This window comes from Artemia franciscana, chromosome 7, assembly GCF_032884065.1.
Source record: "Artemia franciscana chromosome 7, ASM3288406v1, whole genome shotgun sequence".
NCBI lineage: Eukaryota > Metazoa > Arthropoda > Branchiopoda > Anostraca > Artemiidae > Artemia > Artemia franciscana.
Window position 1 is genome coordinate 29,870,955 of NC_088869.1, and position 17,832 is coordinate 29,888,786.

At 35.2% G+C, this 17,832-nt stretch overlaps 1 protein-coding gene across 1 annotated transcript in view; it reads right to left on the reverse strand.

Moving 5' to 3' along the window:
• Positions 1–469: 469 nt before the first annotated feature.
• The window catches only part of LOC136029138 (nucleoside-triphosphatase THEP1-like), a 37,174-nt gene continuing 19,811 nt past the window's right edge, over positions 470–17,832 (reverse strand). Inside the window, exon 5 of the mRNA XM_065707229.1 lies at positions 470–622. Coding sequence (XP_065563301.1) covers positions 560–622 — 63 coding nt within the window. The 3' untranslated portion in view covers positions 470–559. The remainder of the gene's footprint in view (positions 623–17,832) is intronic.

The following is a 17,832-nucleotide window of genomic DNA, read 5'->3' on the forward strand; positions in this document are numbered from 1 at the left end:
AAGATTTTTGTTCATTGAAATATGAGGTCATATTTAACGACTCTGAAAAATTTATTTTCGTATCCAACTGCTCTTGAGTTAGTATATAAAATTATCATTCAAGACATTATCATATTTACACAACCAGATAGGCTTATGAACGCGACTATGAAGAGCTAGAGGCGGTTCCAACAGATTGATTTGAAAACTTCATGTAAATGTCTTGTTTTATCTAACGCGTTGCCTACTTTTTTGACATTTTGAAGCAAGTTGTCATGATATTTAGTTAAACTTTTACCAATTATGCTTCCACAGTTTTTCTACTGTTCATCATTTTGTTTATGCATTATTCTTTACGTTGAATTTCTGATTCCTAGACAAGAGACTAGTTTTTAAATTGACACTCTTTCATTGTATTGAAAAGGTAGTAACACAATTTTTTTTCTTGGAAAAAACAAATCAAAAAGATACAGCCACAAGTACTAAAGCATTAGTCACTAAAAAACACTTTTATTTAAGGCACCAAATAGTTAAAAATAGATCAAAATACATTTCCATTTTCAGTTATAATAGAGACGGTTCATCTATCCAGAAGTAGACTTAAAACTTGATCTGCTAAAGAATTTCGATTTGCTTTTGTTACCTGAAACAAGATAGAATAAAGCGTATGCAAACCTGTTATTACATATTTCAGTTTCTTAGAAAAAGACAAAGGATGGAATAGAAGAGGAAAGCTGCGTAGCTGTGCGTGTCTCAGGCAGGTTTGCCGTGCTGCAATGAGTTATTAATAGCAGTGGTAGCAGTATATATGTTGAATTCGCGAATGGACAGAGATTTTAGTTGATAACTACAGAGTATTCTAAAAGTTGATCTCCTCTGTTATGGCGATAATGGGCTTTTCAATCGAGACTATTTAGCCCTATTCCTTTTGTCTATAGTTGATTTATTTGGTAAAAAAAAATATTCTTCTTTTTGTTTTGTTTGGATTTGCATTTTGGCATAATTTCGTTGTTGGGATCAAAGTCCGGGCCCTGCAATCCATCAACACTTACCAAATGTTTCTGTATGAATAATAGGACCATTCTAATGATATTTTTATGTTATTTAGACATCAGTTTAGTTTGAATTCTTTAAATGGCAGAAGTACTGAAAAATAATTCTAAAAAAAGTAATCAAGTATTATTGTCTTGAAGAAAATACCTTAACAAAACTCCTCCACTTAGTTAGTGGACTCTAACACGTCATTATATGTAACAGTAAAATAAAACTGTGATGTAACAACCAGAGCCTAGTGAAAAGCCTATGAAACTCAAAACAAACAGAAATTACAATAAATAACCGAGTCAAATTCAAAACGAGCCGAATATAACGTGATTGGGGCTCACAAAATCTATGAGTACTCAAGGCTAAAACATAATTTGCAGTTTATTGAAAAAGAATGAAATTTTTTCACTCCAATAACATTAATAAATACGAATTTATCAAGAATTTTAAGAATGAATACGAGCATATCTATATTAAACTGATAATGCCCATTAATTTGTATTTCTTCAGTATAGTGAAAATTATGTTCTGCCTTGAGAAGGCATAGGGTTTCTGAGCCTTAATCATATGGCTTGTTTTGAGTTAAACTCGGTTATTTATTGTAATTTCTGTTCATTTTGGGTTTGATTTATTTATTGATGCTGACGTGTGGTAGTTTTACGCTTAAGTAAAGTAACTTAAGTTAAGCGTGGTAGTTTAAGTTTAAGTAACTAAAAACTGGATGGCAACTAGGCCTCCTCCCCACCCCATTTTTTATTTGAATCGCCCAATCAAAACTATGAGAAAGACATTTAGCAAAAAAAAATTAATGTGCAAATTTCGTTTTAATTATTCATGTGCGGTGAGCCAAAACCAAAACATGCATTAATTCAAAAACGATCAGAAATTAAATAAAAAAAAAAGTTTTTTTAACTTCAAGTAAGGAGGGACATTAAAACTTAAAACGAACAGAAATTATTCCTTATATGACAGAGGCTGTCCCCTCCTCAACGCCTCGCTCTTTACGCTTAACTTTTTTATTGTTTTAAAAAGTAAAGTTCTGAGAAAGAATAAAACTTTAGCGTAAAGAGGAAGGCGTTGAGGAGGGGAAAATTCCTGTCATATAAGAAATAATTTATGTTTGTTTAAGTTTTAATGTCGCTTCTTACTTGCAGGTAAACAAACAAGAGCTAGGAGCTCATATGTCACTTGTGACGACGCCAGAAGAGCCAAGAGCTCATATGGTATGAGCTCTAACAAAATTCTAATAATCAACAGATTGACTTAAAAGGAAAATCAGAGGCTTAATTCCGGTTTATATTTAAAATAAGAGCTCTGAGTCACGATGTCCTTCTAAATATCAAATTCATTAAGATCCGATCACTCACTCGTATGGTATAAATGCCTAATTTTTTCTAATTTTTCCTCTCCATTCAGCCCCCCAGATGGTCGAAACCGGGAAAACGGCTTTATCAAGTCAATTTGTGGAGCTCCCTGACACGCCTACCAATTTTTATCGTCCTAGCACGTCCAGAAACACCAAACACGCCAAAGCACTGATCCCCACACACTAAATCCCCCAAAGAGAGCGACTCCAGTACGGTTACGTCAATCAAATATCTACGACATTTACTTATTCTACCCACCAAGCTTCATCCCGATTCCTCCACCCTAAGCGTTTTCCAAGATTTCCGATTTCCCCTCCAAGCCCCCCCCCCAATGTCAACAGATCTGGCCGGGATTTGAAATAAGAGCTCTGAGACATAAGTTCCTTCTAAATATCAAATTTCATTAAGATCTTGTCACCCATTCTTAAGTTAAAAATACCTCAATTTTTCGAATTTTTCCAAATTTAACATCCCCCCAGCTCCTTCAAAGAGAACGCATCCGTTCCAATTATGTCAACCACGTATCTAAAACTTGTGCTTATTCTTCCCATCAATTTTCATCCCTATCTCTCCACTCTAAGCTTTTTCCAAGATTTCTGTTTCCCCCCTCCAAACCCCTATGTCCCCGGACCCGATTCGAGTCGAAAATGGAGCATCTGAGACATAAGATCCTTCTATATATCAAAGATGCGATCACCTATTCGTAAGATAAAGATACCCAAATTTTAACGTTTTCCAACAAGTCCGGTTTCCCCCTTCAACTCCCCCCAATGTCACAGGATCTGATCGGAATTTAAAATAAGAGCTTTAAAGCACAAGATCCTTCTAAATGTCAAATTTCATTAAGATCTGATCACCCGTTCTTAAGTTACAAATACCTAATTTTTTTAATTGTTCCGAATTATCCCCCCCCCAACCCCACTAAAAAGAGTGGATCCGGTCTGGTTATGTCAATCACGTATCTTGGACTTGTTTTTATTCTTCCCACCCAGTTTCATCCCGATCTCTCTGCTTTAAGTATTTTCCCAAATTTTCGGTCCCCCCCCCTCTAATGACGCTGAATCCGGTCGGGATTTAAAATAAGAGATCTGAGTTACGAGGTTCTTCTAATTATGAAGTTTCATGAAGATCCGATGACTCCTTCGTTAAGTCAAAATATGTAATTTTTAAAATTTTTCAGAATTAACCCTCCCCCCAACTCCCCCAAATAGAGCAGATCCGTTCTGATTATGTCAATCATGTATCTAGGACTTTTGCTTATTTTTCCCACCAAGTTTCATCCCGATCCCTCCACTCTAAGCGTTTTCCAAGATTTTAGGTTCCCCCCTCCAAATCCCCCCATGTCACCAGATCTGGTCAGGATTTAAAATAAGAGCTCTGAGACACGGTATCCTTCCAAAAATCGATTTTCATTGAGATCCCATCACCCATTTGTAAGTTAAAAATACTTCATTTTTTCTATTTTTTCCTGGAAGTGCCTAAGGTAGCAAAACCGGGACAGACCGACAGGCAGATAGACCGACAGAATTTGCGATCGCTATATGTCACTTGGTTAATACCAAGGCCATAGAAACTTGTTTTATTATTTAATGAATAAACAACACGATGAAAAACATACCTAAATAGTTTCTCTATATACTAGCCAAAAAAAGTATTTAGTTAGTATCATTTCATGTCAGTTATATTCCTCCTTATTTCAAATATAATTCGATCAAAGCATATCAATATTAGGCTGACAGTATCAAATTGAATATGGGAATTCAAACTGATGCATAGTAGTAGCCTTACCTTTGGATTTACTTTCAGCAACACCACTACCTTAAACTATTTGTCTTCCAATAGGTTCCTAATTGCAGAAAAAGTGTGCCCTTCTGTGAATACTTTCTTAGACTACATTGCCTTTCCACTTACGATTAAAACGAAACAAAAATACAGAAAAAAAACTTGCATACTATTTTGACAAAATAGTTGAAGAAAAAACAGAAGTCTTTTCCATTATTAACAAACAAAAAACTCCAAAATTCTCGGTGTTACATCCGGAAGACAATATCAACAGAACAAAACAAGAGCTAAGAGCTCATATGGCACTTGTGACGAGGCAAGAAGAGCAAAAAGCCAAGAGCTCATATGGTATGAGCTCTAACAAAATTCTAAGAATCAATAGATTGATTTAAAAGGAAAATAAGAGGCTTAATGCCGGTCAGGATTTAAAATAAGAGCTCTGAGTCACGATGTCCTTCTAAATATCAAAATTCATTAAGATCCGATCACCCACTCGCAAGTAATAAATACCTCATTTTTTCTAATTTTTCCTCTCCCTTTAGCCCCCCAGATGGTCGAATCTGGGAAAACAACTTTATCAAGTCAATTTGTGCAGCTCCCTGACACGCCTACCAATTCTCATCGTCCTAGCACGTCCAGAAGCACCAAACTCGCCAAATCACTGAACCCCTCCCCCCAACTCACCCACAGAGTGCGAATCCAGTACGGTTACGTCAACCGTATATCAAGGACATTTGCTTATTCTATCCACCAAGCTTCATCCCGATTCCTCCACTCCAGGTGTTTTCCAAGATTTCCCCCTCCAACTCCCCCAATGTCAAAAAATCTGGTCGGGATTTGACATAAGAGCTCTGAGATATGGATTCCTTCTAAATGTCAAAAAGATCCGATCACCTATTCGTAAGATAAAAATACCCCAATTTTCACATTTTCCCAGAATTCCGGTTTCCCCCTCCAACTCTCCCCAATGTCACAGGATCTGGTCGGAATGTAAAATTAGAGCTTTAAAGCACAAGATCCGGTAAAATTCTAGTTAATTGACTTCTTGCTATCTCAGAAAGGGATTAGGTTAGGAAAATGAAACTTTCAAGGATGGGTCTACAGGCTAAAGTATGTCCCAGGAAAGTATTTTAGATTACCCACCTCTACTCCTTCTCCCTCCAGAGGGCCCTGAAATTTGCCTGAATGACAGGTCTATCTACTGAAATTTTGACAAAACAAGATTTTACCTTAATTTTCAGTTACTAGTCGCCTTTTCTCTGCCTTTAGTTCTGAAAATGCAATTCCTGTTATTTGAGTAGAATTTTGAGTCATATCAATGTTTTTTCTCAAAATTTAGGAAATGTATTTGTGTATTTTTAAAACCTTATAAATTAGAATTGAGCAAAGTTATGAAGCTGAAAACAATTTTGTTGTACTTCAATTAAGCAGAAGATCTATTTTGCAAGGTTTCACTTTTATAACATACATATTTTTAAAGGTCATCAAAGGTCAGGGCCCTATAGAGAGAGAATGAGTGGAGGTAGTTGCTTCAAAATACCTTCCCAGGACATACTTTAGTCTGTAGATTCATCCCTGAAAGTTTTGTTTTCCTAACCTAAACCCTTTCTGAGATAGCAAGAAGTCAATTAACTAGAATTTTACCCAAGATCCTTCTAAACATCAAATTTCGTTAAAATCTGGTCACCCTTTCGTAAGTTACAAATACCTCATTTTTTCCAAATTACCCCCCCCCCCAACTCCACCAAAGAGAGCAGATCCGGTCCGGTTTTGTCAGTCACGTATCTTAGACAGGTTTTTATTCTTCCTATGCAGTTTCATCCTGATCTCTCCGCTTTAAGTATTTTCTAAGATTTCCGGTCCCCCCCCCCCAACTTCCCCCCCCCCAATGACACTGACGAGGAGATCTGAGTTACGAGGTCCTTCTAAATATGAAGTTTCGTGAATATCCGATCATTCCTTCGTACGATAAAAGTACGTCATTTTTTTCTAATTTTTCAGAGTTAACCCCCCCCCCCCCCATAGAGTGAATCCGTTCCAATTATGTAAATCACGTATCTAAGACTTCTGCTTATTTTTACCACCAAGTTTCATCCCGATCCCTCCAATCTAGGCGTTTTCAATGATTTTAGGTCCCCCCAAACTCCCCCCAATGTCACCAGATCCGGTCGGGATTTAAAATGAGAGCTTTGAGACACGATATCCTTCTAAATATCAAATGTCACTGAGATCCGCACCCGTTCGTAAATTAAAAATACCTCATTTTTTCTAATTTTGCAGAATTACCCCCCCCCCCCCAACTACCCCAAAGAGAGCGGATCCATTCTGGTTATGTCAATCATTTATCTAGAACTTGTACTCATTTTCCCATCAAGTTTCATCCCGATCCCTCCACTCTAAGTGTTTTCCAAGATTTTAGGTTTCCCCCTCCCAACCCCCAACCCCAATGTCACCAGATCCGGTCGGGATTTAAAATAACAGCTGTGAGACACGATATCCTTCCATAATCAAATTTCATTAAGATCTGATCAACCGTTCGTAAGTTCAAAATACTTCATTTTTTCTATTTTTTCCAAATTAACGGGCCCCCCACTCCCCCCCAAATGGTCAAATCAGGTAAACGACTATTTCTAATTTAAGCTCGTCCGGTCCCTGATACGCCTGCCAAATTTCATCGTCTTAGCTTACCTGGAAGTGCCTAAAGTAGCAAAACCGGGACCGACAGACCGACAGAATTCGCGATTGTTATATTACTTTGTTAATACCAAGTGCCATAAAAAGCAACATAATTAACATTGTCAATCTGATTAATAAAACATATTGAAGCGTATTTCGCAAAAAGTTTAGCGTAAAGAGTTTTTTTTAACTGAAAGTAAGGAGCGACATTAAAACTTAAAACGAACAGAAATTACCCCGTATATGAAAGGGGCTGTTCCCTCTTCAACGCCCTGCTCTTTACGCTAAAGTTTTAACTGTTTTAAAAAGTAGAGTTGAGAGAAAGATTCAAACTAGCGCAAAGAGCAGGGCGTTGAAGAGGGAACAGCCCCTTTCATATACGGGGTCATTTCTGTTCGTTTTAAGTTTTAATGCCGCTCCTTACTTTCAGTTAAAAAAAAAACTTGTTTTTTTTTAATTTAATTTCTGAAAGTTTTTTAGTTAATCCATGTTTTGATTTCGGCTCTCCGCAGATGAATAATTAAAGCGAAATTTGCATATTTATTTATTTGGCTAAATGGTGGTTTTGGCCGAATGATTTTGAGAAAAAAGGAGGGGGAGGAAGCCCAGTTGCCCTCCAATTTTTAGGTACTTAAAAAGGTAACTAGAACTCTTAGTTTCTTACGAACATTTTCATTAGTAAAAGATATACGTAACTTACGAATTAGCTTATGTAACAAACTTCTATATTTGTATGTTTTTATTACGTATATGAGAGGGTTCGCCCACTCGTCAATGCCTCGTTCTTTACACTAGAACTTAAATTTTGTCCTCTGAATCACAAAGGCCGTAGAATAAATAGTTGAAATTACTAAAAATACTTTAGCGTAAAGAGTGAGGTATTAGGAGGAGGTGATCCCCTTATATGCGTAATATTTTCTGTTCGTTTTAAGTTTTAATGCTACTCCTTAGAAAAAAACTTTTTCATATTTATTTTTTCATTGTTTTTTTAAATAATGCTAGAAAATGCTGCCCCCCCCTTCATGGAAATCTTCTTCCCCCGTGACAAATTCCTCCATAGAAAGTTTCCCCACATAACCCCCTCTTCTCAACCTCTCCTCCCAACCAAAACATCCCCTAAGAACGTCTGTACACTTCCCAATAACCCTTACTATATGCAAACACTGGTCAAAGTTTGTAACTTGCAGCCCCTCCCACGGGGACTGTGGGGGAGTAAGTCGTCCCCAAAGACGTGTTTATAAGGTTTTTCAACTATGTTGAATAAAATGGCTATCTCAGAATTTTGATCCGACGACTTTGGGAAAAAATGAGCGTGGGAGGGGGCCTAGGTGCCCTCCAATTTTTTGGTCACTTAAAAAGGGCACTAGAACTTTTCATTTTCGTTCAAATGAGCCCTCTTGCAAAATTCTAGGACCACTGGGTCGATACGATCACCCCTGGGAAAAAGAAAAAAAAACGACAATTAAACAAGAATCCGTGATTTGTCTTCTGGCAAAAAATACAAAATTCCACATTTTTGTAGATAGGAGATCGGAACTTGTACAGTAGGATTCTCTGATACGCTGAATCTGATGGTATGATTTTCGTTAAGATTCTATGACTTTTATGGGGTGTTTCCCCTTATTTTCTAAAATAAGGCAAATTTTCTCATGCTCGTAACTTTTGATGCGTAAGACTAAACTCGATGAAACTTATATATTTGAAATCAGCATTAACATTTCATTCTTTTGATGTAACTATTGGTATCAAAATTCCGTCTTTTAGAGTTTTGGTTACTATTGAGCCGGGTCGCTCCTTACTACAGTTCGTAACCACCAACTGTTTGATTTGCAAAGGGCGGGAAAATTTTTTTCCGTAGAAATATAAAAAAAGTCATTTTCGAAACTGTCGCTGGTGTTCAGTAATACACTAGTTCAACTAGAATAAAAAGAAAATAGTTCCCATATTTGTTGGGGACAAACTGGGTTTTGAATGGACAAGGAAAAAAGTAAAGTAAATTCTTCGATTAGATCACGGATAACCAATTTTTGCCCATCGGGGGATAGACCCAGTGTATCAAGTCAGGTAAATACAGGGAGGAAGCAAAGATTTTGTTTTATTATCTACATAAATATGTGAAGACATTTTTCAAAATTTCAAGGGTATTTTTCGCTTGAAAAAAAAAACCAAAACACCGATCTAAAGTATTTTTCTGCATCTAATGGGGGGAAATTTTACACCCTTCCCATTCGTACACCTGTATAGAACATGGTAAAGAAGCAAAATAGCTATTCATTACAGTGATAAATAGTATTGTAATTCTTGTGATTGTTTGTTTGATTTAGAGACTTTCTTCAATAATCCAGTGATTTATGGGGTGATTTAGTGATTTTTTTTTCAAGAATCTAGTGATTTTTTTCACCGGGCGGCAGTCTAGAAAGAGCCTTCTAGGAGACAAATCTAAACGTTTACCTCTCCTGCTTGGAAAAATAGGATTTTCTAAATTTGAAAAAAAATTAGGCATTTTTATTAACATAAGCACAACTCCATATATGTCAAAACAATGAAAAAAATAGTTTGAATTCGTACGCCTGTATAGAACATGGTAAAGAAACAAAATAACTATTTATTACAGTGATAAATAGTATTGTAATTCTTGTGATTTTTCGGTTGATTCAGAGATTTTCTTCAAAAATCCAGTGATTTATGGGGTGATTTAGTGATTTTTTTCAAGCTAGTGATTTTTCTTCTCACCGGGTGGCAGTTTCGAAAAAATCTTCTAGGAGGTAGCTCTAGGCGTTTACCCCTTCCCCTTGGAAAATAGGATTTTCTAAATTTGAAAAAAAATTCAGGCATTTTTATTAACATAAGCACATCTCAATATAAAACAGAGTCGAAACAAAAGTAGTGAATGAAAAAGCGACCGTTTTGATATCATTCATGTCAATCCTTCGTACCAATTCAAAGAAAACAAGGGTGTCGCAAAAATAGTAATAGAGAAGGAAAAAAAATGAGAAAAGAAAACAACAAACAAAATATGTTTATATGGTCCAGATCTGAGATCTGACACTGGAATCAAATCAAAACCAAATTTAACTGGGCGATAAATACAAAGCATTTTGTAGAAGATATATCGGTTCAAGTGAAAGGTCTTTAGTTGCAAAATAAGTCGTCTTGAACAAATGCAATTAAAAAACAGCATAATATCGCTTTACTTGTGATTTGGAAACAAGTCAGAAAATGTGGAGACTTTTAGGGATTTTGGTATTGAAAATAGGGATTTCTAGGGAATATCCGCCAGCCTTTAAGGGATTTGAAAAATTTGAAGTGGAAACACTGTAGTCGCCATCCTGAACTGGTCGCCATCCCTGAGGCCATAATAATTTCAATGATTTGAAGAATCTGAAAATTTGAGCTCGGATTGTTACAATGTAAACAAACAAATTTCTTATCAACATCTTGACTGAGAGATTCTGATGCTTCGAAGTGGTCTTATTAGGAGTTTCAGAAACGCACATGCTGATGAGCTTTGGCTTAATAGAAATCTTGTATATATCAGGTTTGAATAGGCAATTCATCAATAAAAAGTGGCAATTTAGTCAAGGACAGCTGCTGGGAGCGCTACATTTAACAGAATGCCAAGTGCAAAGCAAATCGGAAACTCCAAATTCCTAGGAGCGTGGCAATATCTATTGACAACCGCCAAAAGTGACCGGAGAGTCGTAGCTGTTGACCCATAATCACTCGTGGAGTTTTTTAAGGGCTAATGTTAATGAAAACGACTTTATCTACGCCCTTTAGCAATTGACAAAACACAATATTTAAACTAAACTCAATTTTTTACAATAACAACATCTTCGTATAAGAGATGATGAAAAACCTGATAATCGTAGGTTATCTGCAACCTAGTAAAAGATGAATTTCTTTGAAGTTCATCCAGCCTCAGAATTGTTTCTTTAAGCCTTGTGAAAGTATTTTTAACCTTGGTCCTGATTGAATATTGTTGACCTTAAACTTTACTGATGAGAACTCAACCTATGCATCATGGTTACAGTGGTAATTAAGTATCATGGTTACAGTTTAATTAAGGATAAAATTGGAAAAAATAAAAAATTATCACATCCTGAGGTATTAATTAATATAAATGGTGTAGAAGTTAGAGAACCGCAAGATGTTGCTAGTATGTTTAGTGATTATTTTGCTGGTGTTGGTCAAGCAAATGTTTCAGCAGGAATAGATTTGTCCCCTTACAGGTTCCATAAAGAATACCTACCACCCAATGAATGTACGAGCATATTTCTGGTCCCTGTTAGTTTTGCAGAATTCCATAAGGTTATCAAAAATATGAAAAACGGTAATCCAGTGGGACATGATGAATTATCAACAAATGTGTTAAAGAGTATTGCCGGAGTTATTTTTGAACCACTTATCCACATTTTCAATTTGAGTATCAATTCAGGTATATTTCCTAGTAGATGGAAAATTGCCCGAGTAATTCCGTTGTATAAACAAGGCGATAAATCTGATGTAAGTAATTATCGTTTAATTGCAATTTTATCGCCATTATCTAAAGTGTTTGAAAAAATCTTAAAAGAAAGAATTTCTAGCTATTTAGATAAAATCAATTTCTCTACCAAATATCAATTTAGATTTAGGACAAACCGTTCAACAGAACACGCAGTTGGAGCTCTTTTATTAGAAATAAATGATTGTTTCGATCAGTTGTTCTCAACCGGGGTCCACATGGACCCCTAGGGGTCCATGTAACATTTCAGGGGGTCCATAGGCAAAACACAAGAAATTGGGGGTCCACAATGATATTTTGGGAGTCCATGAAGAAAACCAACTCAGAACACTCTTTATTTTTGAAAATTTAATTTCTACTGTAATTTACTGTTTGCTTTATATTGTGTTCACTGCCTGATACACCATCAACACTTAGTTGCAAAGAAAATGAGTGCAAGTCTGCATGATACCCTTACTGTTGTAATAAAATTAGTTAACCATAGTAAATCAAATTCTTTCCGAGACCACCTTTTTCGTGAATTCTGTAAGCAAAATTGAGAAAAGTTTGGGCGGCGTGTATCAAACAGTTTGTGGTAAGGAACTGTAGTAAGGAGCGACCCGTCTCAATAGTAACCAAAACTCTAAAAAAGTGAATTTTGATACCAATAGCTACATGAAAAGAATCGCATTTTAATTTTGATTTTAAATATATAAGTTTCATCAAGTTCAGTCCTACCCATCAAAAGTTACGAGCCAGAGAAAATTTGTGTTATTTTAGAAAATAGGGGGAAACACCCCCTAAAATTAATAGTAATAAAAATAACAAAAGTAATAAAAATATTCACGAAAATCACACCATCAGATTCAGCGCATCAGAGAACCCTACTGTAGAAGTTTCATTCTCCTATCTACAAAAATGTGGAATTTCATATTTTTGGCCAGAAGGCAGATCACGGATGCGTGTTTATTTGTTTGTTTGTTTTTTTTTTGTTTTTTTCCCAGGGGTAATCATATCGACTCATTTGTCCTAGAATGTTACGAGAGGGCTCATTCTGATGGAAATGAAAAGTTCTAGTGCCCTTTTTAAGTGACCAAAATTAGGTGGATGGCACCTAGGCCCCCTCCCACGCTGATTATTTTCCCAAAATCAACGGATCAAAATTCTGAGATAGCCATTTTATTCAGCGTAGTCGAAAAATCTTATAACTATATCTTTGGGGACGACTTACTCCCCCACAGTCTCCGTGGGAGGGGCTACAAGTTACAAACTTTGACCAGGGCTTACATATAGTACTGGTTATTGGAAAGTGTACAGGCGTTTTCAGGAGGATTTTTTGGTTGGGGGGAGGGGTTGAGAAGAGGGGGATATGCTGGGGGAACTTTCCATCGAGGAATTTGTCATGGGGGAAGACAATTTCCACGAAGGGAGTGCAGGATTTACTAGCATTATTAAAAAAAAAGAACAATGAAAAACTAAATATGAATTTTTATCAGCTGGAAGTAAGGAGCAGCATTAAAACTCAAAACGAACAGAAATTATTACCCATATGAGGGGCTCACCTCATCCTAATACCTCGCTCTTTACGCTAAAGTATTTTTTTGTAATTTCAACTATTTATTCTACGGCTTTTGTGATTCAGGGGTCATTCTTAATGAATTGTGACAAAATTTAAGCTTTAGTGTAAAGAGCGAGGTACTGACGAGGGGGCAAACCCCCTCATATATGTAATGAAAACATGAGAATAAAAAAGGTCTTTACGTAAGCTAATTTATAAGTTACGTATATCTTTTACTAATAAAAAGATTCGTAAAAAATGTAAAAGTTCTAGTTGCCTTTTTAATTAACCAAAAAATCGGAGGGCAACTAGGCTTCCTCCCCCGTTCATTTTTCCCAAAATCATTCGATCAAAATTATGAGAAAGCCATTTAGCCAAAAAAATAAATATGCAAATTTCGTTTTAGTTTTTCCTCTGCGGAGAGCCAAAATCAAAATATACATTGATTCAAAAACGTTCAGAAATCAAATAAAAAAAACAAGTTTTTTTTAACTGAAAGTAAGGAGCGACATTAAAACTTAAAACGAACAGAAATTACTTCGTATATGAAAGAAGCCTCTTCCTCATCAACGCCCCGCTCTTTACGCTAAAGTTTTTTACTGTTTTAAAAAGAAGAGTTGAGAGAAAGAGTCAAACTTTAGCGTAAAGAACGGGGAGTTGATGAGGAAGCAGCCCCTTTCATATACGAAGTAATTTCTGTCCGTTTTAAGTTTTAATGTCGCTCCTTACTTTCAGTTAAAAAAAAAACTTTTTTTATTCAATTACATACAGAGGTGAGATGGCTATCAAAGGGGAATTGTTTTAAGCGTTTCATTGCACTTTGGGATTCTATTCTTTCCTTTTTTGCTGACACACAACTTGGAGCAAAACTGCTTTCAAATAAATGTGATGTGTTTTACTTATCAGATATATTTGAAAAATTTAATTCACTTAATAAACAGCTCCAAGAAAACAATTCTGATCTGATATCTGGTAAAAGTGTTATTGCTGCATTTCTAAGGAAACTACAGCTGTATAAGAATAATATGGGGCGTCGTGCATTTGAACAGTTTCCTTGTTTGGCCTGTATTAACAGTGATTTGCAAGATGAACATCTTGCATTATATGGTCAATATTTGGAAAATATACATAAAGATATGCAAACTCGGGTTGGCGATTTACTCGGGATGGATATACCGATTTGGGTTTCAATTCCTTTCGAAGTTAATGTTGCCGAAATAGACATATCTTTGCAAGAGCCCCTCAACGAAATACAAAGTGATGAAATAATGCATGCAAAATTCAAAGATTACCAAGTACAATATATGGAAAACAAATGATGTTGTTACAAAGTACCCTTTGCTCTGGCATAAACTACGTTATTGCTTTTCCTACAACTTATCTTGTTGAAGCGGAATTTAGTCGTCTTTTTTAAAAAAGATCGCAATAGACTTGACATTATGAAAAGGGGGGATCCTCGTCTATCATTAACATCAATAGAACCAAATATAAATAAACTCGCCGAAAAGAGTCAACCACAGGGATCTCATTGAATAAACATGCCTTTTCCTTCTTTTTTTTTAATCGCACACTTACTTTCAACTCCTTTTTTATCCAGTTTACATAATGTTAGAGTGAATTAAACTGCCTGAGGAGCTCTACTCTCCGTGAGCTTGTTTTGCTTGCCCATGGAAGAAACATTGTAATATTATAGTTATTGTCACAATAATAGTAATAATAAAAATATTAGTAATACTTATTATTATTATTATTATAGTAGAATATTTTATTTGTATTAAATTAGTTTTCATTTAAAAATAAAGCTTAATCGTGTACTATTTCTTTGATAATTAAAACCCTAAAATTTATATTAGTGAAAAATAGAAAACTGTTATTATGTCCAATAGCTATGAAGGGGTCCACCAAGATAAAAAGAAGGGAAAAGGGGTCCATGGGTAAAAAAAGGTTGAGAACCACTGGTTTAGATGATGATTTCCATGTGGCTACTATTTTCTATGATATAAAAAAAGCATTTGACACTTTAAATCATGAAATTCTTCTTGACAGAATGATAAATTGCGGCATAAGAGGGAAAGGATTAAAAATTATTAAATCATACCTGTGCGGACGGAAAATCACAGTAGATGTCGGTGGAAAATGACTAATTTAAAAAGTCTTATTGATATTGGTGTCCCCCAAGGCTCAGTTTTAGGTCCACTTTTATTTTTGATGTATATTAATGATCTTCCACGATGTTTGCCTGGGAATATTAGCCATGCAATTCTATTTGCAATGATACAGCTATAACAGTTAAAGGTAGGGATTCATCGACACTGATCGAAAATCTGACTATTAGTGTTACCTCAGTTAATCGATGGTTGGTTTCCAATAATCTAGTACCAAATTTTACGAAAACTAATTTTATGGTTTTTGGTCGCTCAAAACGTGCCACTCGAGAGATTTCTTGCCAGGAGCTTCAGGTTGGTGATAAAAAAATTTGTAGGGTAAACTCATATCGTTATTTAGGAGTTTTTCTTGATCCCCTTTTGTCATTTCGTAATCATATTGAGTATTTAAGATTAAAACTTGCTCAAAATATTGGGTCGATGTATCGTGTGAAGAATATTTTTCCTTTTACCATTTTAAAAATAATTTACCACTCTCTAATTACTTCTTATTTGAATTACTGCTCAGTTGTATATCCTAATACGTTTTGGAAGCATATAAAACCCTTACAGGTACTACAAAATAGGGCAATAAGAATCATTGGAAATTTCTTACATCGACCATCAAAACTTGAAAATATTTCGGAAACTAAAGCATTATTCCTCTTCTTAAATTTGTTAGATTTAAATGATATACGAATATCAAATACTTCCATATGGCATTTTCAAATCCAAAATTCTAACAATTATTTCTACGACAAATCTCTGTTAATTTTACTTCCTCGTTCGGATTGTCGGAGTTCTGGAATGTACCGAATTCCTTTTGTAAGTTCTGAAAGGTCAAGGTTTTCGATTAGGTACCAAATACCCTTCATTGCTAACAATTATAAGCTGAATGATAAAATTCTGTTTGATCCATCCCAAAAATCTCACCTAAATTTAAAAAAGCAAATATTAAAGATCGTTTGCTAAAATTTTGATTATTCACCATTGGTGATGGAAAATTAAATTATTTGATCTTCTTATTTGTGTTCTGTTTTTGTGTCCCTGTGTCTGGGATGGCCTCCCACGCCCCTCCTGCCCGATATTCATTTATTTACTTATCCTTGTTACTTCTCTTTTATGAGTTTTTTTTTTATTTTGTTTGTATTTTGCCGTATTAAATTTTAGAATCACTATTACGATGAGATGTTGATGTTTTTTCTATGTTTTTGCACTGTCCCAGCCTTACGAGCTCTGCTCTCTGTTAGGGCATAATATTGTTTTTGTATTTTTTAAGTTGAATAAAGAAAAATTGAAGTTGGTAGCTGCAGCCTCTTAAAGGATGTATTTAAGACCAAATTTTAAACCCAAAAAATCCTTCGGTTTCTAATTAGCAGAAACTGGTAAAGAACGAACTGCATTGTTATCACTGTTACCCAAAACATCTTTAAACACATCACATCATCTTGCATACGAAAAGGTGTTTTTTGTGGAGAAAAAAATTTTGCTTTCAATATTATGCTTTCTTAATTACAAAATCGAGTATATGTAGCAATTTCCATTAGAACAAGCCCTTAAACAGCTCTCTACGATGCTTCAGTGCCCTTCTAGCTGCACAAAGAGGCCATTGATGCTGATTCCCATGCAAAAAAGTGATTTTCCTTGTTATTCTAGCGAAAGATTTCCCTTATTGTTCAAGCCAAGGGACTGTCCTGCGTATGGTTTTAGGCAAAGGCGCTTTCAATGGTTTGCTTTCTGTTTTGATTCAACGCTGTTTTTAGAGGTTCACCGCTGTAACCCCCAAAATGCCTATATAATTTTGTACATCATACACATGAAAAAGGCTTATAATTTTTCTTAGTTGGAAATGTAAAAGCCGAATCACAAAGAATTAGACAGCAAAACCAGTAAATTATGACACGTTACCCCATTGAAGCAACTTTTCAAAGACACTTGTGTATGTCGCCACTTATCATCTTTTATACGAAAATGTATTTTTTTTTTTTTGAAAAAAATTATTTCATTTTAAATATTCTTGCTTATTAATAACAAAGGATATGAGATGTAGGAATTTCCTTTAAAATGAGCCCTTAAAGAGCTCTCTATGATGTTTCAGTGCCACAATACCTGCGAAAAAAAAAGATGCTTTCCATGCAAAAAAAAAATCTCATTTTTCAAGCGAACAGATTTTCCGAGTTGTTAGACCCAAGGGGTAGTAAATCTCCTGTGTAGTGTTTTCGGCCAAGGCAATTCTAATGATATACTTCTGGTTTCGATCCGATACCATTGTTAGGAGTTTCAGAGATTTTTTCACGTAACTATGGGTCGTGTCGTGTTTTACTAAGTTGTAGCTGCCACTGCAACCACGATTATAACTAATGCTCGTAACCACAATTTACTAAAAAGGAGGAATCATTTATTCTTCAAGTCCGAAACTAATCACCAAACTATTTCATTCACACCAAATTTCAAATCCTTTAAATTTAATATGTGAAACTATATCTTTCTTCACATACTCTGAAAAATGGATTTCATTTTGATTGATAATAATTTAGCTTGAAATATTCAAATGAACTTAACTTAATCCCAACAAACGCACGAAATAATTTTTTTTCTTTTTTACAAATTGACTAGTTTTAATCGTAAAAATTTGTTTTTCATATTCTTAGAAACCTAGATTTATAGAATACTATCTTTTTGCCAACCTTCAGTTCATTTGTACACCCTATACATCCTACTTAGCTTCAATTTTCTGTTCTTTTTTACATAATGGTCGTTTTTGTATCTCAGAAGAAGGTATTTAGACAAGAATGAGAG